Here is a 21,190-nt window from a genome sequence, read left to right on the forward strand (position 1 = left end):
AGGCTTTTGCTTAAGGCAGTGTGCAAGCATGCAGCATATTTATTTATTCGCCAGAGCTGTCGAGCTTCAGCAGGCTCTTCTGGAGAGCCTTCTTCTCCTTGCCATCCCTCTCAAGGACGACAACCCAATCCCTGACTTGAATGCCTCTGCCCTCGATGCCGTCTTCTCTCCAGCTTCCCCATTTCCTTTCGCGTGCTTGCAATGCCTTATCAGTACCGCCGGCGCCACTTGAGGAACTTCGCCCGCCGCTCGCGCCGTTCGCAGCTGAACCGGCCGATGCTGCCTTTGGAGTTGGCTTGTAAGGGTTCGATGCGGTTGCTGGTGCACCGCCTGTCAACCAACTGTACTTCTTCTTTTTACCCATACCTAATTGAAGAGCGGCAGTGCTGTTGGAGTTCTTGTGCAAAACCTCTTCGGTCTGACCCATCTTCGCCTGTCGTTCGCGTTCTTTCTTCGTCATGGGCTTTTCTGGAGCAGCTTGGCCGGAAGCATCTGCAGAAGCTGGGGCGGCTGCTGTGGAAGGGGTTGCAGGTCCAGATGCTGGATCGATGCCGTTGGTACTGTCGGCATTGGCGGCTGAATTGGCACGCTTAGCACGTTCCTGGCGCTTGCGCACTCGCTCGCGCTCGGCATCACGATCTTGTTTGGCCAAGTCCAACAAGTGCGTAGAGATGGCTGATGTAAATGACTTTGTCGGTAGTGTTTTAATTCCTGGCCTCCGAGTCAGTGGTAGAGAAAAGGTGTCAGAATAACGCATACTTACCCGGTGCTTCTTTCTTTGCCATACCATCCCCCTCTATTCCCTCGAGGTTGTCTTCAGGGACCTTCTCCCAAGCCGAGTTTGTGATGCGGGGTATCTCAGAGGCCGCTGTTGATTCGTTGTCGCCAATAGCTAGATCTGACAGATTCGGAGGGACGACTCCGTGGCTACCATAGCGTCTACCACGTGCGATGGCATATGATTCATCGACAAGCGAACGCACTCTTTCGTTTGCAGCAAGTGATACCAAGGTGAGAATTTCAGCTAGAGGAGCAGTCTCTTGAAGCAGACCATGTGCTTTGACGGCTGCAGCAGTGCCGTTGGGACCAGTTGCCGAGACGCCCTGGACACCGGGTGGACGTTCGGGTAGCTTGTCGTACAAGCCTTCCACGTTCAAAGCGACACCTTGATCGTAGGCTATCCTGTGCATGCGGTGACGGATGTTGTTGGCTTGCAAGAAAGGATCGTTCAGGTGTTGTTGACGCTTTTCATTGAGGGCAAGCGCAGCAGCGCGATGTTTGCGATCGAGCTCTTCCTGGATGGATTCCTCCGACATGGTGGGTTGAGAGATGGGACCACTTCCTCCAAAAGCAGGCTGTGTTCCAAAAGAGCCTTGCGAGACCAGACCGAAGCTATTGTTTGGCGAAGCGACAGTTGTGTTTGAACCGAAGGACGAGTTGAAAGAAGGGTTCTTGTGCACGTTTCTATAGGTGCTGGTCATGTAGTTTTCCTCCTCCCTCAAGTCAATACCCGAACCGTGGAAGACATCGGTGACGTCGCTGATATCTGTGATCTTTTCCTTGTCCTCCTTTTCGGGCTTTTCCTGAGTGGGCCGTGGGGGAGGGCCCATGGCACCAGGCATGGGTGAAGGAGTGTAAGGTTGAGGGGCGTTGAAGGCGGGTGGACTGGCAGCCGTCATGGGGGAGTAGTTGCCATAGGGACTTTCGGGAAGAGCAGGCGGCGGAGGATACGGGCTTTGAGCTGTGTGCGGTGACTGAGGGTTGGGCGAAAGGCGTGGTCTCTTGGCAGGAGGAAGGGCGATTCCCGTGGGAGAAGAAGCGTTTTGGTATGGGGAATAAGGACGCGAAGCAGGTTGCATGGGTTGATGCGACTGGTGTGGTTGCTGAGGAAGATGCGGATGTGGTCGCGGCTGTTGTTGTTGTTGGTGCTGCTGCTGTGGTTGCTGAGGATGCTGAGGCAACTGCGGAGGAGGTTGCTGAGATGGAGACATGTTGTGCGACATGATGGCGACTGCGCAGAGGTATGCGACGGGGGAAGTGTTGCGGCCGTGGCCGCTGCGCAGCTAAAGGTGTAGCAGATGGATAGCTGAATTAACAGAACATGCCGAGAGGAGCAGTCGAGTATGTGATGATGCGGTATACGAGTAGGATATAGTGCGGCAAAGAGAGGTGAAGAGAGGTGAAGTGAGGTGGAAGCGTGTGATCGACTTGTTTCGAGGCGGTATTACTGGGTTGGTGCAGTCATGATCGGATTGCTGGTCAAAGTTCGATGCTTGCCATGTCGGTCGACGGTCGGCCTTGAACGCGCCGGAAGCTTCCGTCTCGACCGTCACTTCCTCAATCAAGCTCCGCGCCCGCCCATCACGTCGACTTATTTCGTCCTCATCATCCACCAAACAACAACATCATCAACACCAACGACACCCTTGCATCACACGATATATTACGCGCATCCCAAGGCGACGATTGAGCTGCTGGATACTCTCCATCTCTCGGACACGCGAGACTCGAAGACCTGTAACAAGACAAAGCACTCCTCGCCATGGCCACAAAACGAAAGCTCGACACGGCTACGCCCGAGCCCGAAGAGCCCGTCGACCCCTCTGACGAGTTGATGTTCCTGTGCTTGGGTGGTGGAAATGAGGTCGGACGTTCATGTCACATTATACAATACAAGGGGAAAACTGTCATGCTCGATGCTGGCGCGCATCCTGCCTACGATGGTCTGGCCTCTCTCCCTTTCTACGACGAGTTCGACTTGAGCACTGTCGATATTCTTCTCATCACTCAGTAAGTTTTATTCAAGAAGCCACTACCACCACGGTCATTGCACCGGCACACTGTTCCACTCCTCACCCCGTCCCCTTGACTGCCTGCATCTGCACGCCATACCCTGCACACCTAGGCAGCTTGACCCGCAGTATGTATATAAACCAAATCGAATTCTTTTTCCACCACTTCTCGTCGTGTGCCGGTGACCGTGAGCTTGGTTCATTGAGCCTTCGGCTTCTGCTTCACCAGTCTATGCTCTGCAGCCCCATGCCTGCTCTTTCCGATGGCTAACGCGCCGTACAGCTTCCATCTGGACCATGCTGCCTCTCTGCCTTATGTCATGGCGAAGACCAATTTCAAGGGTCGCGTCTTCATGACGCACCCAACCAAAGCCATCTACAAATGGCTGATGCAAGACTCAGTTCGTGTGCAGTACGTCCGTCGCCCCAATCAGCTTATGACGTGGGACTGACTCTTGAGCAGGAACACCCACGCAACTGCAGAACAACCAACACAACTATACACTGAAGCCGATGTCCTCTCCACTCTTCCCATGATCCAGACCATTGCCTTCCACACCACACACACCCATACAGGTATCAAAATCACCCCTTACCCAGCTGGCCACGTGCTTGGTGCCGCCATGTACGTGATCGAGATTGCTGGCCTCAACATCCTTTTCACCGGAGACTATTCCAGAGAACATGACCGCCATTTGATCCCTGCTTCCGCTCCAAAGGGTGTCAAAGTCGACGTACTGATCACCGAGTCAACTTTCGGTGTTGCCTCCCACATACCCCGGCTGGAGCGAGAGACCGCCTTGATGAAGAGTTTGACTGGAGTTTTGAATCGTGGTGGCCGTGTTCTCATGCCAGTATTCGCTATTGGCCGTGCCCAAGAGCTTCTTCTCATTCTTGAAGACTACTGGAACCGTCACCCAGAGTACAGAAAATATCCCATCTACTACGCCAGCAATCTCGCAAAGAAATGTATGCTTGTCTACCAAACGTACATTGATGCTATGAACGACAATATCAAGTCCATGTTTCAGAACAGGCTAGCCCAAGCAGCTGACGGTAGCAGCGGCGAAGCTGGCGCTGGAGGTCCCTGGGACTTCCGCTGGATCCGTAACCTGAAGTCTCTCGACAGGTTCGATGACGTTGGTGGATGTGTCATGCTTGCTTCTCCTGGCATGCTTCAAAATGGAGTGTCTCGTGCACTCCTCGAGCGTTGGGCGCCAGACCCGAAGAATGGTGTCATCGTCACTGGTTACAGTGTTGAAGGTACCATGGCGAAGATGATTTTGACCGAACCAGAAAGCATCCAAGCGGTCATGACTGGCAGGGTTGGCGGTAGAGTGCAGGGCGTAGGCGGCAGAGGAAAGCCCGGCACAGAAGGAGAAAAGGTTATGATACCCCGGAGATGTACTGTTCAAGAATACTCCTTCGCAGCGCATGTCGACGGAACCGAAAATCGCGAGTTTATCGAGGAAGTCGCGGCCCCTGTCGTGGTAAGTACTGTCAAATGGTGTAATTCCTTGAACCTCACTAACCGATCCAAAACAGATCCTTGTCCACGGAGAGAAGACCAACATGATGAGACTAAAGTCCAAGCTATTGTCACTTAACGCGAACAAATCGACACCCGTCAAGGTCTTTTCTCCAGCCAACTGCGAAGAGCTCCGCATCCCTTTTAGACAAGACAAGGTTGCCAAAGTCGTCGGTCGACTCGCAAACCAAATCCAGATATCGAACGCTCCTCCTTCGCCCCCTGATTCTGACGAAGGCGGCGTGACACGGGGTGAGAAGAAGTACAAGACAGCCAACGAGGATCAGATCGTATCTGGAGTTTTGGTACAGAATGATTTCAAACTCAGCTTGATGGCACCCGAGGACTTGAAGGAGTATGCTGGTTTGACAACCACGACAATCCTCTGCCGCCAAAGGCTTACACTTGCGGCCGCTGGACTCGACCTGATCAAATGGGCTCTAGAGGGTACATTTGGAGCCATCAAAACCATTTCATCACCCTCTGAAGATGTGAAGGCGGAGACCAATGGCGGTGCTAAATTCGAAGAAGCCGATGAAGAGATCGAACGACACCAGGCGACAGTCTTCGAGGTCATGGGATCAGTCGTAGTTCAAATTGCCAGCCGTGGCGAGATTGAAGTTGAGTGGGAAGGCAATATTGCCAATGACGGAATCGCAGATGCTGTTCTTGCCGTTCTGTTCACGGTCGAAAGCAGCCCTGCAGCCGTCAAGCGTAAGTTTCGACCTCCCTTGACTTCACGAGAATCACCATTCTAACCTAGTTGCAGAATCGTCAAGTCAACACTCACACGACCACCATGAAAACAAGCGTAACCTTCACGCACACATCAGCCCATCAGAAAGACTATCCCGTCTATGCATGTTCCTCGAAGCTCAATTCGGCGAAGATGCCATCACGCCTATCTCAAGACCCAAACTCAACATTTCCGAGGACGACGGCAGTGGTTCTTCTGACGATCCCATCGCAGCGGAAAAGGCCAGAGCTCAGCTGGAGATGGTAGAGTTGGAGCGTCTTCACAATGCAGGCATTCCCGTACCGGGTCTGGAGATTAAAGTAGACAAGATTGTGGCCAAGGTTTGGCTCGAGACACTCGAGGTAGAATGCAGCATGCGGAGCATGGCTGACAGGATCCGCGCTGTGGTTGAACGGGCTGTTGAGGTGGTTGCTCCACTTTGGGAGTAAGGGAATTAGTCGGCATGACAGGCCAGGAGAAACTGGAGGAAGACAAAACGGAACTTATGGACACTCCGAAGCTATTCAAGGAGCAGAAATATTATGTACGCTCCCGGGTGGAATCGCAACATTAGGGAAAGCAGGGTCCAGGCGTAACATGGTAGTCGTAGGCAGTATTTGCTGATCATTCAATACTCTGCAAGCTCACAACATTGATTTATTGTCCCTCAGCCGTCAGGCACTGCCGGGTGATATAGGCAAGAGTTGTGAGAAGGCTGATGGTTATTTTCTAGTGGCCGAGGAGGTTCACAGGGCTGCAAAGCATAGCGTATCTGTTTATTAAACATCAGCACCACGATCCTGCCGAAAGTCTGTCAAGCAACTGCCAACCAGGGACTTTTGTCATGATACTTCGAAGATCTTCCATTCTTTAGGGCTCGTTCGGTTCGCGATATCGAAGGTCTCTGTAATGTGGCGGCACTAGTTCTTGGCAGCGGCTTCTTTAAGGTAGTTCCTCTTGTTCTCGAGCAACATTAAGATAGGGTAGTTGTTCGGTTCGACGAGTTAAATAGCGATAGAAGAGGTGACTTAAGAGGGTTAATGGCGACGCTCGAGGTGGTGCGTAGTATAGATTAGCCTACAAATACACTAGAGTTCTACCGTTAGTAAACAGGAAACAGTAAAGTAACCTATTATGTCTTCTTAGGAACAAGTTACCGTCGACGACGTACCTTCTTAAGCTATTACTTCTTAAGCTATTGCTCCTTAAGCTATTGCTCCTTAGTCAACTTAGGATAGCGACCCTTTCCCTTAGTCGTAGACTTAACCTAATCGCGATGTGTCGCTAGAGCTGCTAGTGCTTAGTTAGTTGTTTCGTAAGCCTCCGGCATCGACTTAAGAGGCTAGTAATTGTCTTAATTAGTTACCTCGTATAGAGTAGGCCCTTGTCGAAGAACTCGTACATTAAAAGAGACTAGGTCTAATGCAGGAAAATGGGTAGAAATTAGCTACTTAGACCCCTGTCGCCGAGGCCATTAAACTATATATACCTACGCACCTACGCTTGCTCGTAACTAAGTAGAGAATAAAGTCGAAGCTCGAGGTGTTTAAGAAACTTTAGAAGGCTTAGGTCGTAATTATTAACCTATCTAGGTAGTTAATTAGTAATGCCGGACTGCCCGTCGCATCTAAGGAAGTTATAGCTAATTTCTTTAAACATTATAAGGGCTCTTAATACTTTAAGAAGAGGCCTCTTCCTTACTAGGACGAGCTATATAAACTATGTTAGGGAAGGACTATAACTAGCCGTCGGGTAGGTAGAATTTCGCGGACTCTAGCTACGGTAGAGGGACTAGCTAATAGCGAGGTCGAGGAGACTAATCTAACTAGTAATCCGGCGTAGGATACTACTTACGACCTAGTTAAGGATGTACGCATTACTCGAGATGTTGTTAAGGAGCGTATTGCTGTCGCAGTTACTAGCTTAAAGCGACAAAAGCTAAACTAAAGAGAGATAAGAGGACTAACTAGTAAACTAAAGCGTAGTAATGACCTCCTTTAGCAGAGACTCGCTAATGCTAACCCTATTAGAGCTGCTATAGCTAGTTAGATTAAGCTTATAGAGACTAAAGAGGAGTTTATAGAAATGGACCTAGATTAGCATATTAAGGTGCTTAATGCTATCGCAACTAGCGACAGCGCTACTTAGATGTTCCTTAAGGCAACTATTACTATAAGGCGTAAGCTTGTAGGTATGTAGTTAGTAAGGGAATAAGGCGCGAGGGTTAATGTTAGAGAAATAGTTAATAAAAAATTGTTGTTATTCTTCTAAGGTTGCTCGCTAATCCATCGACTTTAAACTTAGAGCTTAGAGCTTAGAGCTCTAAATTCTCTAAATTCTTAGAACTATTAACTTCTGCTCTAACACACCGATTTCATCGATTTTAAAGGCCTATTGCCTCTAAGTAACCTTAATAATTAGTCTACATTGCTGTCGCTATCGCCTCGCGCCTCTACGCTATTAGCAAGGAGCTCTTATCGACACTAGCGCCTTCGAAATTGTTCTTAGTATCTATCTCCTAGTCCTTAAATACTAGGTCATTTTAACCTTCTTACATGATTAGATTACTTACCGCGGTTAGCGCCATTACTAGTTACGCCTAGAACTAAAGGGAATAGCGATGCTGTTTTCTAAACACCTACTATCTTATCTTAAAGATACTAAAGTTCCTCTCGATGTAATTACGTAGCGACGAATAGCGTAAGTTAAAGAGCTCCTCTTTAGTCGATAGCCTTCTCGATGCTAACTCCTACTCGCGTAGATAATACCTAGTTCCTCTATAAGGTACTAATACTATGTCGCTGTTCGAGTATCCTACGTTACTAAGGTAATATTTGCCTAATAGACATATTAGCGGCGACCCTTCCTCCTACTTCGCGGCCTTAAGTACTCGTATGTTATACGTAGACCCCTCCTAACCTACGTAGATATAGGTAAACTATCTATTAAAGTTACAAATAGCTAGGATGTTCTATAATATGTTACCCTTTCGATCTCTATACGCTGCTAACTCGTCGCTAGTAACATAGGTAGGAACATAACTACCGTCGAGTGCTCTAACATAGTCTCGGAAGTGTTTAAATTTAGGCCGCTTTAACTTATTAGAAGTAGGGGTCTCCTTATCGGGTAACTTAACCGTCTCTTTATACAATTTAAGTAGGCTAACTATTACTTAATGTATAATTGCTAACAGCGTTGCTATAGAGTATTAGAAGACCTCCTACATTTGTCGATATAAGTAACTAGTAGATGCTATATATAGGAAGATAGCTAACTTCTTAGTAGATCTAATGTCTCTACCGTTAGTTAGTAACCCTCGCGAGGTTAGCTAGTCGAGTAACACCTCGAAGGTATACTTATTTAGCCTCGTAAAATTATATATACGACTATTGCCCTCGGCCTCGCGGAGCTGCTCGATCTACCTTACGCCTTTACTAACATCTATATACACCGTATGTACGCCCTCTAATTTATCTTAAAGGCAGTTGCTAACGCTATATATAGCTAATTACATGCGTAGGGCATGCCACTCGAAGTCGTCGTCGAAATCCATTAAGTCTTAAAGCGCTTAGGCCAGGTTTTTGAAAAGTACAGAGGGTAGGGGGGTGCATCTTTAACAACAGGGTAAATCACGCCGTTTTGCAGGGAAATACGCTAAAAAAGCCAGATCTGAGAATGAAGCTGCCCATCGCCATATTTCCCTCGAAACCGAGCCCTCGAACCGAACGACACCCTCGATATCGACTACTATTACGACATCGAGCTTTATTGGCCTCAATCCACCCCCTTCAAAGTCAGTTATTGAGCGCGAACCGAACGAGCCCTTAGTCCCGTACGTACGGTGAAGAACGGCGTTCGTTTGGTGATCATAATCGCTCGGCCGTGAAGAGATGACGCTAGTCGTGATCTTCAATCCGAGAGAACAGACACTTCAAAGCGTTCAACAAAAGGCAAAGCGGGACGAGCGTATCATTAAACGCTATCTTGCACAAACTGCTTCTTACATAGTACTTACAAAGCTCTCGTAATCCCTTAAGTTCATGCATGGAATGCCAATCCCATAAAAATAAATTTCGCGCTTTTTATGTACCTGCATGCCGCGAACCGATTTTGCGCAATCCATAGTGCTCACCCAACGTGCAAGGTGTGGTTGAACCGAACTCCACCTTACTTTGCCCAGCCCAAAAAACACACATGCATTTTCCATGCTAGACCGTTTAACCAAAAACACAGAAAAGTTCCTTCCCGTTGAATGTGATTCTTCTGTCTGAACCAACCACAACTTTTCTCTGTATGCGTGTCCGTTCACTCTAGACCAGTTTCTCCACAGCTATGGCCTCGTCAACCCTCTTGCTGCATTCTTCGCTCCTGCACTTGCCGCTGCTCGTTCTCTTGCATCTTACACTGTTTCAGATATTGGCAGAAGCTGCTCTTTTCGCGGATGGTGTTTCCGTAGCGGATGAAAACGAAAGGGATGGCGCACATTGCTAAACTTAGGAAGCCCAGCAATGAACAGGCCCATGCGACACCCAAGCGTTGGTACCTACCAAACAAGGCCACTGAGGTTAGCGATTTGATCATGATTGGACATGACTCTCTTTCTTCCTGCATGTCCCTAGCGATACTACTGTACTGCATAACGCCACAGAGGCTGTGCGGGGCGGATCAACACTCCGCTAGAAGGCTCAGAGGGGGACACCCTTTTTCGAATCACATGTACTTACATCGGTCTTGCCGCGAACGGCAAGACTGCACCGAACAAGCTCCTTGAGCAAGCGGATGCTGCCATGGCACTTGCAGCAAATACCTCGTAGGCATCTACCAGGTAGCTATAGATGAACCGGTCAGATGATAAGATCAGGATACCTGGACGGACAAGGCGACTTACTTGATCAAAGACATGAAGAGCAACAGAAACCCCATGCCAAAAGGCAAGGCGGACAAGACAGGCACGGCCCAATGAATGCTCTCTCGAGCTGTCCCTGGAAAGAAAGTATCAGTCAGGTTGATGCTAATCGCGGACAGAAGATACACGACCACGAGGTCATCAGTCGCACTATCCGAACGTCGCAAGGTACAAAGTACACTGGCACCGCTACGAGAATGTTCTAAGGCTGCAGGTACTCTGTTTTTCTGCCCTGCGACGACTGCAGGCGGTGGGGGCATCACCCTGATGGTTTGTGGGCTCATGGAACATGTATCTCCGTTACACATACATCCAAGCCAAAAGCAGCTGAGCATGAGCAGCGGGCCTCCAATGCACGCCAGAGGGAGCCGTCGATACTCTTCACTCTGCGACCATGCAGCGGGCGGATCCCGCGCCTTTGCTCTTTCCAGAACACGATCCCAATATAGATAGAGACCGCACGCGAGTAGGGCTCCGACTCCGATTGGCAAGAACGTCAATCCAACCTCACCAGAGTTGAAATGGTAGATTCCCTCAAATGTGGTCGGGTAGGCCTGGAAATACATGTAGAAGATCGCGTAAACAAAAGATAGGTATAGGCAACTGCACAGCACAAGAGCCTCGGAAAGAAACATCCGGACCGGTCTCGTAAGTACGACGGTGATCAGTTGCCTCATGTCACGATGCTCTAGTTCAAGCGGTGCAAAGATGTTGGGGTTGTTGTTTTCTTTGCGAAGACGCTGTGCTCGTGTCACAAGGATGACGGGTGCGTAAGTTTCTGAGCTGAGCAAGAGGATCGGCCACGTCACTCCTGCTATAATCAACGAAAGCCAGAAGATCCATCTCCAGGAGACGACAGCGATGAAGCCTGACATGATAGGTCCTAGAATTGGGCCAAACGTCGTTGCCTGCGCCAGTGGTTAGCTCCTCACTGCTCGACATTAAATTGCTTGGACGCTAGTATCGAGAATCCCAACACTCCTAGCTTCCACAGCGACCAGTCGTGTTTACCACGAGGTAGAAGCGTGTGTACGAGACGCAGGTGACCGTCTGAAGATCAAGATCGTTGGTGATCGTTCTCTTCAGTCTTTGGCGAGAAGACCCTCTGCCAAGAGATAGCGACTGTCAATTGGTCTCGGAGATATCGTGATTCTGGATACCAGCGTCCTTCTTTATTCAGTGGGGCGATATGCAATGCAACTGGCTTACGGTCATGAAGATTGTCAGGGCTCGACCTCGAGTCACAGGGTCTGGGTAGATGTCTGCGTAGATGCTAGCATGGGAGTTCAGTCCGGGCATTTCAAGACGTTTGTGGATCTGCATGCTCACCCACCCACCACCGATATTGGCGAGGAAGCACCTATACCCACTAAAAGTCGAAACACACAAAGAGCTGCAAAGTCAGACGAAGCTGGGTAACAGAGCCTGATAAGACTGACCAACAAAGTTGGGTGCTAATGCACAGCCCAACGTGAAAGCAGAAAATAGCGCCTAGGTGCGGAGCATCGTCAGAGCTGTCAAACACTGATCAAAAACACGAGTCCTTACGAAAGTGAGTATCATGATCTTTTTCCGCCCATGGTATTCACTTAGCGGACCGAACAGTAGCGGGCCAACAACGTATCCGACCAGGTACGAGGATGTCGGCAAGACCAGCTGCGCTTGGCTCGTGATGTTGAAGAAGGTAGCAAATTGGTGCGACGCTCCTGCTGCTATCGACGACCCTATCGTCGAAGACATGACCTGAATTTCTGTTAGAAACACAAACACGCCGAACAGAACCCACACTGACTAGAGCTACTCCATTGAACACGACGAAGGATTTTTTTCGATTAGACCAGTTGTGGGGATTGTCTTGGTCACCGGGAGCGAAAGCAATGACTTCTTTGAGGCTCTGCGAACTTGAATGCGATGTAGAGTATGGAAAAGGCGAATGCTCCTCTTCCAATACGAATCGCGCATCGATGTCACTCCGGTTAATTCTCTCGTGGCCGCGTGCACTCTTGCTGGGGTGGTACCCGTTTGCATCTGGTGCCAACTGTGCCATCGCCTTCCAGAAGAGCATCAACCAAAGGAGCCAACGGCGAGAGTGAAGTGTCAAGAATGGAGATGTTGGCAAAGGAACGATGGAGGCTTGAGCGACGAGCCATCCTCGCATGCAACTTGACCGAATATCTGCGGGCAGAGTGAATTACAAGACGGATAGTACGGCATAGAGCAGCCAAGCAGCCTCAACAGAGGTAAGAGCAGTGTCGATCTGGGGAGCGGCAGATCGTCGTCACCCGAGCCACGAAGCTGGACTCTGGAGAAAGGGTGTTGAATGAGGGGTAAACGTCCAATCTTCCCGTGTTACGAGAGCTTGATGAACGACTGCTCATTCGGAGATGGCCTACTCTCCTCTCGTGAAGTCAAGCCGCGAGTGCACGTCGTAGTAGTGAGGGTTCATGAAAACGTGCCGTGAATAAGATCAGGCGTGAAGTTCGTCTTGGGAATAGTGTGGGATTATGAGCCTCGGAGCAACGCACATGCATAATCCCGTCCGAGCAGTCGAAGTCAATTGCCCGGCGCTTTTGCAGAGGGCTTGGTTGGGTGAATCGGTGATCGAGCGATCTGACATTTGCTAGATACGGACGCCGTTTACTAATCCAGTAGCTTGGAGGACTTTTCAGCCGAGATAGACATGCAAAGCCAACAAGATAGGCTGGAGAGAGTCACTTCCTCATTAGGCCGAAAGCTGAGGTGCAGAGCGAAGAAACGGAAGAGGTTGGAGATATCGAAGTGGGACTTTGGAACAGGTGCAGCCAACCGAGGCTTTTTCGAACCCTATCAAGACAACTCCAGAGCAAAGGGCAAGAACCCTGCCACTGCCACGTGCGATCGTATAAGAATACCAGATACAGAAGACAGCGGTGGCTTACAGGCTTGGGAGTGTTGAGACCGAATGGGAAGGCAGTGGGTACGGCGACCGTGCTCAAGCGAGCAAAGCCCAGCCTGTGCCTGGCTAGCGACTGCCTCATCTGCGCGGCGAATTTGGAAGCTTTTGGATTTTACCTCTTTTGCATTTTACTAGAAGCTTCTCACCAACAGTAGTTTGGGGCCAAGAGCAGCATTCACGGGCTGGATGAAAAAAAAAGGGGTCAAATGATGATGGCGGTGGTAACGTAATGATCAGGAGAGAGCGCTGGAGCAGACAGGGCATAGAGATGCAGTCTTGAGCGTAGACTATTGTACGTTAGTCACCTGGGCAGGTCTGCTATGGGCATGCGGTGTACCTCGCACGAACAGGTAGACAATTTTAGGGTGTTCGTAGCATAGAGGGCTGACGCAATTGTCATATGGTCGCAGGCTCGCAGAACGGACCCTGAGGCAGACAAGATTTACAAGGCAACGGCTGCACCCAGGGAACAGTGGCCGGTGGGCATCGCGGAGCGGCGGAAGCAGACTCGTTTGGCGGAAGTCTAATCAAGAGGTGCAAACGGGTCTGACAGTCTCGGCAGCTGCGCGGTGGGCACTGGGCAAGCTATGGGCCTCTTTGATGATTGTTGGTGCGCTGCGGGCGTGGCATGTGTCGGCGGACTGCAAGGGACGTTTGTAGAAGCGGACTGGACCGTAGGGTTTCGTACATACACCCTTGGGCCTGCCGTTTGACAGCGACTCGCTCTACACGTGTGTTTTGTTGTTGCGGCGAGGAAACATGAGCCAGTTTGAAGCAAGAGGATCAAGTATGAACTGGTAGGTCGACAAGCGACATGCAAGCATAAGCAGGCGGCACGAAATGCCTGTCCAGGGCTGACACGACCCTTGTCCAGGGACTGGCAGCAATTCACGCCGTCATCAACCCCGACCACGACCGTCTTTGACATCAATGTCCACGACCACAACAACAATGCCAACGCCAACGCCAATGCCGCGACACCCACGCAGACGCACTTTCACGATGCAGTTCCCACTTACGACCATGTCTACCAGAAAAGAGACTCGATAGCATCGACGGCCACATCGGCAGACAGCACCACACAGAGCTATGTAGCCTATCCGCAGCAACTCAACCAACATCAACATCACCATCAGCATGCACAGCACGCCTACCAGCCATATGAATATGCCACGAGTCCGGTCTTTGCACACGGCCAGGAGCAGGGCCAAAGCCAGAGCCAGAGCCAGTCTCAGGTCTTCCAGATGCACACTCCCCCTCCCACCCGTGGCTCCTCGATCAAACGCAGGCCTCAGCGATTGGACAACTCCGTCTCGGACCCGTCTAGCCTACGCCAGCCCGAGTTCAATGCTGCCGCCTTCAGCTTCACCGTCCCGCAGCAATCTTTCGACTCTTGGAGCCAGCCCTCAGGAACTGCTTCTGCCCCGCTGTCCGCTCCTGCCTGGACTGCCAACGCCGACGATCCTTTTTCACACTGGTCCGCTCAATCCTCCCAGTCTGCTCGATTCTCCGCCCTCCCCCAGTCCTCCCAATGTGCTCCTCCTCAGTCATCGGCTCCGTCACGTCCTGTCATAACGCGCTCCTCCAGTTCCAACAACGTGCCATATGCTACCCCGACGACTATCAAGAAGCCATCCGTAACATCTAGCGTGCAATCAACCCACCTGTACTCGTCCCCTGTCAGCACTCACTTCCCTAGCATTCCTCAAGTGCGGCCTGTGCCACCCGAGAAGCCGTGTCTGGCCCCTGCCTTCCCTTCGACCTCGGGTCCTGCCTCGCCTGTCAAGACCGGTGGTCTGCAGCGAAGCAACACCGTAGGCAATTTTCTAAAGCCGAGTCCCAACTTGGGGTCGAACAATCCCGATACAGCAGCCTCCCTTGCTCGGAGCAATTCCGTTTGTAATCTCTCGCGTCGGTCCTCTCCCTTGAAGCGAATAGCTCGGGGTTCTCTGTCCTCGATTGCCGAAACGTTGCGGCCTCAGCTTCGTACATCTGTCGTCCTAACCATCGATGCCAACGGCACGGCAAGGACAGAGACCAGAGTTATCGAGGAAAGCCCCACCCAGCCGAGAAAGGACACGCAGTCAATCAAGGACAAATACCCTAATCTATGGGACGACTCAGATAGCGACTCGGACACTGTATCAGCTAACAAGTGGCCCAACCGCCACGATTCCCTTGCCCAGAGCAATGCTGGACAAGAGCGATCGGCCAAAATGGCGAGGCTCGACAAGTCGTCCGAGAACCTTGAAATGGCGCAGCTGCACCGTTCCAACTCGACGGCTTCCCTGAAAACGCCGTGCAAAGCTGCCTATGCCGCCGCCATTCAACTTAGACGTCAGGGAAGCGCCAAGAAGCAGCAGCGACCATCGAGCGTGCAAAGCAGGCGCAACACTCTGTCATCGTTGAACAGCTCATTCGAAAATCTGGCCGCCATGGATCTCAACAAGGACGACATGCACACGCAGACCGACGCTGGATCCGCCCTTCGCCAGGCCGCTGTAAACCGCGTCTCTCCACCCGGTAAGCCAGGCCGTTGACCTTTCAGCCAAGCTTATACTGATTATATCACAGTTCAAGTCAATCGCGCAGTCCGTTCAGATACCATGCCTTCCACCGTCTCAAGACCCCGACAGATGTCACAACCACAACGTCCTCATCAGCTACAGCAAGTACACCAACTACAGCAAACATACCAGCCGCCAGAACCACAATTATCCGTCCAAGCTCAACAGATACAGCAACCTCGGCCACAGAGGCCCCAACACATGCAGCATGTCCAACAGATACAGACCCAGCAACTGCCTCCAAACAACCAAGGATACACACATACACACGCAAAGTCGCATAGTGTCAGCTATCCAACGGCAACCTCAACAGCGCCCGTCTTTGATCCTCGCGGCTCCTTCACCATGGATTACACCCCCGTTTCTTTTGCTCCTCCCGCACAACAACAACAACAACAATTCACGAACGACATGAGTGCCATGACACGATGCATTTGCCAAATTCCATTTGACGATGGTAGGATGATCCAATGCAACCTCTGTGCCATGTATTCGCACTCTGGTTGCGTTGGTCTCGATCCCTCACAACATGCACACGTCTGCTCTTTCTGCGTCAGCGCCAACCCTATGCAATACGGGCACCAAGTGCGGTCAAGCTCAATGCAGAGTTTCAATGCTTGGACCGTTCCTGGACGCTGAGACATGTTTTACGCCACACCCACACTCACACTTCTCACGAGGCATTTTTCGTCCTCCTGTGTTGAATAAACGAACCAAATGATGTTGCGGGGCAGGAACATCAACCTCGAGTAGAAATACCCGGTTCGCGTCCCCCTCTTGTAACCTTCGACTAGAATCACACTTCATCGCACCATCAGGAGTAAATTCCTGAGGTTGACTTGGTGCCGATTCAACGACGCTCCTGCAAATATCGGCACAGCTGAAATGCAGAGTCATGACCCTCTACTTAAGAAAAGTTTGAATCATTTTGATTGGTACTTTCGTTTTTGCTTGCATTGTGACAGACGTAGCGAGCGTCTGTCCCTTGATCATATCTTGTTTCTTCTGCGTCTGGGCGATACTAGCGAGCTAAGTGTTTTCGTGCCAAAGGGCCCATCAAATTAAGCAAGAGCGTCTCAGGAGTTGTGTGATGCATGGTACGGGGTGAAAGGATGGGTAGCAATTGTCAAGATAGGTATCTCATATACTATGATTATGCCCTATGGGCTTGAAACGTTCTCTTCAATACCCGTGTCACAATTTGACGGAGATTTCAAGTCCACGTTGTTGCAGAAGTCTGTAGACACACAGTTCATAGACGAGGTCAAAGGAAGACATGTGTCTCGGATAGAAAATGCTAGCCGGGTCCCGATGACGGCAAAAAGAGTTGGAATATTCGACTCGGGTCTCGAAGAATACCCAAGACAGGGCGAGTCTTTGTCTTTGTTTTTGAGCCCAAGTATGCTACACATTTCTGTAGAAATGTGGACGCGAAACTTCGAGTGGAGGTAGCTGACTCTGGACCACAGCGTATTTCATCTACGTCCTCACGAAGATATTGTCTTCCAACTCTCCTAATCAAATTCGAACCTGAAGCACTCGAATCGCATCTCTAGACGGCACGCATGTCCAGCATAGATTCAAACTTTGTCATTGACGACAACTTCGCACTGGCAACCCCATCTTGTAACTTCACGCTCGAACAACAAACGATCATCCTGTCATCACAACCATGATCATCGAGAACATGACAGACCATTTCAGCGACCACCAACGAGCTTCTTCAGCGGCGTCGACATCTTCCTCTCTTTCCTACCTCTCGTTCACTCGATCGCCTTCTCTCGACCGACCGGCACGATGGATTCCTCGCCGTCGGCACGCACCTCCACCAATGTTGCCGACACACCGTCGTGCCAGAAGCTACGCTGACCTCCTTCCTTTCGAAGTCAGCCAACTGGCCTCTGTCCTTTGCCACGGTCCGCCTATCAGCACTCCTCGAGATGGAGCCGTCTGGACAACTTACGTGTCTCACACTAACGAACGCATGGCCCTTCTCGGCTCCAAGCTGAGAGCTGCTACTACACTCCCATCTTTCCTACCCTGGTCCATCAACCACAGCTTGTGCAGCCTCCATCGCCGTCTCAACGCTAAGCCATTAGAAGACATCTTTGCCGCCTTGCGGTACGAAGTTGAGACCAGGACCCAGGAGATCTGGCAGTCTGTTGCACTCGCTGGAGGCTTGTCAGCTTCTCAAACCGAGCAGCTTGCCTTGATGGATGAGATACAAGCGCTATGGCTTTCATCTGCCGACTTCATGCAAAAGTTCAATCGGTTGCCTACTCCCAAATACGGATATCAGACTGACGGCTGCGTGGCCTGCATTCTGGCACGAATGGGAGGAAATCTGGAGGTTATCATGGCCCTAGGTGCCTTGCTGCTTGGTTCGATGCGAAGATCGGATATGCTCAGTACTCGTGTCTGCTTTTGTCGCGAGTGGGTGAGGTATATCGTGGGCGATGTCGACTGTGTCGATACTGCTCTCGCCAAAATGGACAAGATGGGCACGAAACTCCGGGAAGCTAGAAGGTGGGCTCGTCAGCGAAAGGAGGCTACGAGCGAGCGACCGGACAGAAATCTTGGGCTAGGAGGCATGCCGTATGTGCAGCCAAAGAGAGTGTCCAGTCGCCAGACGGCTGCCACAACCGGTCACCAAGATTCTGATGGAACTGGATTGAACACCATTGGAGGAGGCAAAAAACAGCATTTAGGCGAAGGTCACAGTCGCCAAAGAGCTGTCACAGTAGGGCAGCAAGTCTCTGAACGTTACTCGCCCGAACAGCTCCCTCCTGAACCGATCTCGGCCCACGATCCTTCCACTGATCTGTACTCGCCTGAACAATACTACTCTACTCAGAGCTCACCCGCCCCTCAGCATTGCCTTCCTTCTGCCTCGTTGTCGCCCGCACCCCCACCTCAGTCCAATCAGCCAATTCGAAGACAATGTCAGCCTGAAGTCCAGTCAGAAACTTGGGAGGAGAGGAACATCCTTCTCGATGCAAGCATCGTTAGTACAGCAAGTCGAAAAGATTCTACCAACTTGACACCACGTCATCGTCCCACCAGTACAACCTCCCTAAAGATCATCTCCCCAGATACGATCAAAACGCCTTCGCCAAACCCGCCCTCGTCCTCATATTCGGAGTGTGTCACAAATCCCTTCCTGGATGGCAGCTCCTCTCCTTTCTCTCCGCCAAGCCACGACACTGCAGGACTACCCCCTGATTTACCATTTCGTCTCTTTAATTGGCGGCGTGCGGAAAGTGATAGCAGTCCACCTAAAGAAGCTGTACCGTTCCCTATCTACCCTGCTTCACCTAAACGTTCTACCGCCGATCGTTCCAAGGACGGCCTGAGTCCTGTGCCTACCTTGGCTAGATTGGGCGGCGACAGGGGTGTCGGTGCTCTCTGGAGAAGAAGGATTGAGAAGATGACTGTGAGCGAGGGAGGAAACAAGTAAAAAGGGAACATGCACACACCATAGAGGTGCTCAAGTACCACAGAGTTGACTGAAAATGGCAATAGGTAAAGAGGAGTGGTCGTGCAGAAATATTCACAGGTTGTGTTTCGCTATGCAATCGACATACATTGTCAAGCTGTCTTTCTTTGTTCATATTTCCTTCTGTTCTCTCGCTCCTGCCAATCATTTTGTTGCCATGCTCTTCGAATGCATTTCGTTAGAACGCCAGAACTTTCTGCTTCCCGCAATACCATCGTATGAACACTCTCAAACTAGACGCTATGTGAGAAGGGTAAGACCGAGTCAGAATGAGTCGGAATAGACTGTAGGGCTGTTGGCTCAGCAGTGCGCAATTCTTAATGAGAAGCGACGAAGAAGTTGTGCTGTGGCTATACCTTGATTGAGCAGACATAATCCAATGTGGGCCATGAGCATTAGCTCGGGTGGGAGAACGCAATCTGCGCCGTCAGCACTAGTTATGAACCATCGTATGGTTTTTCTTTTCATCGAGTATCCTTTTCTCTCCTTAGTATGACAGGCAACTCCTAGAGGCTGGCAGCTTTGGGGAAATTCATGTTGTAGACAGCATCAACAACTGGCGTGGCCGTCAGCGTGCGGCCATCGAAGTACCTGCCGTTGAGGCCCTTGAGGGCACTATCGCCTCCAGCAATGTCGGCAAACTTGACATAAATCTCGCCGTCAGAACTGTCGCGGAAGACACCGATATGAACGACTTTGCCGTATTTGGAACTGCATTCTTCCTTGAAATCTTCCTCGAGGTCTTTGGCCCAATGGGGGTCGGTTTGCCTGGTAGACATGTCAACATATAGGTCAGATAGAGCGAGAAGAACGAAACTTACGTGGCTTCGTCATAGGCATTCTTCACAACAATACAGCGGCTGGGGGCGGGAGTGTGCAGGACATTCTTTTTGGCATCGGCATGAGGGCGGGAGGAAGCGGCCTGAGTCTGTGGAGCAGGGTCTTCAGTACGAGCCAACTTGCGCATAAGGGAGTCTCTGCTGAAGTTGTTAAAGTTGACGCCACCGACATCGGCGTCGTCAAGAGCACTGGCACCGCCAGTACCCTTTTCTTCGCGGGCGCCGGCACGATCAAAGTTGTTGTTACCACCAGCATGCGCACCACGGCCTCCAGCGCCAGAGAAAGACGATCCTTGGAATTGAGCAGCCTGGTTCTGGCTACCAAAGCGTTGCAATAAGCTTGCGGTGGACTCAGGGGTGAATTTGTCGCTACCAAGACCGACGCGGATGGGGCGACCGGCGATTTCGAAACCATTCATGTCGGCGAGTGCTGCCTTTGCGTGAGCGGGATCAACATATCTAGAATGGTCAGCATAAGCAGCAAATGTTAGGTGGTCTTGGTAACATACTGCACAAAACCATAACCCTTGCTGCGTCCGTTCTCCTCCTTCTGCAATTGGACAAACTCGAGCTCACCAAATGGCGAAAAGACGTCGCGTAAATCTTCCTCGGTGACGGAGAAATGGATGTTACCAACATAAAGCCTGTGGAAAGGTATGCCGTTAGATTGCGTGGGCTGGCCAGTTGCTACACGAGCCTGGCGATTCTTCTCAGCTTCTGTGAGTTGTACAATGACGGGGATACCAAGTAGCTTCTGACCGGTCAAGCCAAGTGCCTTCTGAACCGACTCTTCTTCCTTGAATTCCACGTATCCAACACCTTTGCTGCGACCACTGACACGGTCTTTGACGATCTGAGCCTCCTTGACCGGACCAATTTGAGCAAAGAATGCTTCGAGCTCTTTGGTGCGTAGACGAGCGGCGAGTTGTTGAACAAAGACTGTGCGACGATCACGCTCGTCGTCGGTGGGCTCGGGAGTTCTTTGGCGAGGGGGAGATCTATCACGAGCAGCGCGTCCACCACGGTATGAGTCGCCGCGATCACGACGGGGCGAACGGCGGTCACCACGCTCTCTGTCGCGACGGCGTGGGCGGTCGTCGTCTCTGCGGGAGCGATCAGAAGGACGGTAGTATCTGTCGTCGTCTGAGGGGGATCTAGTTCTGTTACGACCGTTTCCGCGGTAAAAGTCACCACCGCTGGAGCGATAGCGCTCACGACGATCGCGCGAATCAGGGCGGCGTGAAGAGCGGTCACCGCTGCGGTCTCTACGTCTACTACGGGTGCTTCCGTTAGCAGAGACGTTGTCCGAGTCTTTCATGTCGACATCAGCTGTGGTGCCGCGACGGGAGCGGGCACCATCATCATCCTTGTTGGTGGTGGCATTCTGAGCT

The 21,190-nt window shown here is 51.0% G+C and overlaps 6 protein-coding genes across 6 annotated transcripts; 3 read left to right on the top strand and 3 right to left on the bottom strand.

Annotated features, from left to right (window-relative positions):
- Window positions 1-43: 43 nt before the first annotated feature.
- Window positions 44-2,003, bottom strand: M438DRAFT_336887 (uncharacterized protein; the record flags this gene model as incomplete). Its single annotated transcript, XM_029903933.1, has 2 exons — window positions 44-711; window positions 764-2,003. The coding sequence occupies 2 exons, from the start codon at window positions 2,001-2,003 to the stop codon at window positions 44-46; spliced, it is 1,908 nt and encodes a 635-aa protein (XP_029759105.1).
- A 383-nt stretch (window positions 2,004-2,386) lies between these two features.
- Window positions 2,387-5,812, top strand: M438DRAFT_347135 (Metallo-hydrolase/oxidoreductase). The gene is made up of 5 exons (XM_029905829.1): window positions 2,387-2,790; window positions 3,076-3,204; window positions 3,256-4,282; window positions 4,338-5,034; window positions 5,090-5,812. Exons 1-5 carry the CDS (start codon window positions 2,543-2,545, stop codon window positions 5,503-5,505), a joined length of 2,517 nt encoding a protein of 838 aa, XP_029759106.1. The 5' UTR covers window positions 2,387-2,542; the 3' UTR covers window positions 5,506-5,812.
- A 3,293-nt stretch (window positions 5,813-9,105) lies between these two features.
- Window positions 9,106-12,135, bottom strand: M438DRAFT_347136 (MFS general substrate transporter). Its single transcript, XM_029905830.1, has 9 exons — window positions 11,755-12,135; window positions 11,511-11,705; window positions 11,402-11,453; window positions 11,292-11,355; window positions 11,172-11,235; window positions 10,273-10,870; window positions 9,945-10,038; window positions 9,781-9,885; window positions 9,106-9,599 (listed from the first exon to the last, which is right to left on the bottom strand). The coding sequence occupies exons 1-9, from the start codon at window positions 12,007-12,009 to the stop codon at window positions 9,398-9,400; spliced, it is 1,629 nt and encodes a 542-aa protein (XP_029759107.1). The 5' UTR covers window positions 12,010-12,135; the 3' UTR covers window positions 9,106-9,397.
- A 1,277-nt stretch (window positions 12,136-13,412) lies between these two features.
- Window positions 13,413-16,226, top strand: M438DRAFT_50192 (uncharacterized protein). Its single transcript, XM_029910140.1, has 3 exons — window positions 13,413-13,713; window positions 13,772-15,420; window positions 15,472-16,226. Coding segments are annotated over exons 1-3 (2,283 nt in total). The 5' UTR covers window positions 13,413-13,711; the 3' UTR covers window positions 16,104-16,226.
- Window positions 16,227-16,991: 765 nt separating this feature from the next.
- Window positions 16,992-19,060, top strand: M438DRAFT_347141 (uncharacterized protein). Its single transcript, XM_029905831.1, has 2 exons — window positions 16,992-18,468; window positions 18,557-19,060. The coding sequence occupies exons 1-2, from the start codon at window positions 17,137-17,139 to the stop codon at window positions 18,815-18,817; spliced, it is 1,593 nt and encodes a 530-aa protein (XP_029759109.1). The 5' UTR covers window positions 16,992-17,136; the 3' UTR covers window positions 18,818-19,060.
- Window positions 19,061-19,466: 406 nt separating this feature from the next.
- Window positions 19,467-21,117, bottom strand: M438DRAFT_276822 (splicing factor, CC1-like protein; the record flags this gene model as incomplete). Its single annotated transcript, XM_029900875.1, has 3 exons — window positions 19,467-19,728; window positions 19,782-20,258; window positions 20,309-21,117. 3 exons carry the CDS (start codon window positions 21,115-21,117, stop codon window positions 19,467-19,469), a joined length of 1,548 nt encoding a protein of 515 aa, XP_029759110.1.
- Window positions 21,118-21,190: the final 73 nt, after the last annotated feature.

Source organism: Aureobasidium pullulans (assembly GCF_000721785.1).
Source record: "Aureobasidium pullulans EXF-150 unplaced genomic scaffold scaffold_13, whole genome shotgun sequence".
Classification (NCBI taxonomy): Eukaryota; Fungi; Ascomycota; class Dothideomycetes; order Dothideales; family Saccotheciaceae; genus Aureobasidium; species Aureobasidium pullulans.

Coding starts and splice junctions, on each gene's coding strand:
- M438DRAFT_347136 (XM_029905830.1), bottom strand. CDS start 12,009: ATGGCACAGTTGGCACCAGATGCAAACGGGTACCACCCCAGCAAGAGT. Junction 11,706..11,754: donor TGTTCAATGGAGTAGCTCTA/GTCAGTGTGGGT, acceptor ACAGAAATTCAG/GTCATGTCTTCGACGATAGG. Junction 11,236..11,291: donor CCAATATCGGTGGTGGGTGG/GTGAGCATGCAG, acceptor CTCCCATGCTAG/CATCTACGCAGACATCTACC.
- M438DRAFT_347141 (XM_029905831.1), top strand. CDS start 17,137: ATGATCATCGAGAACATGACAGACCATTTCAGCGACCACCAACGAGCT. Junction 18,469..18,556: donor TCCTTCTCGATGCAAGCATC/GTTAGTACAGCA, acceptor TCATCTCCCCAG/ATACGATCAAAACGCCTTCG.
- M438DRAFT_347135 (XM_029905829.1), top strand. CDS start 2,543: ATGGCCACAAAACGAAAGCTCGACACGGCTACGCCCGAGCCCGAAGAG. Junction 2,791..3,075: donor GATATTCTTCTCATCACTCA/GTAAGTTTTATT, acceptor CGCGCCGTACAG/CTTCCATCTGGACCATGCTG. Junction 3,205..3,255: donor CAAGACTCAGTTCGTGTGCA/GTACGTCCGTCG, acceptor ACTCTTGAGCAG/GAACACCCACGCAACTGCAG.
- M438DRAFT_50192 (XM_029910140.1), top strand. Junction 15,421..15,471: donor AAACCGCGTCTCTCCACCCG/GTAAGCCAGGCC, acceptor ATTATATCACAG/TTCAAGTCAATCGCGCAGTC.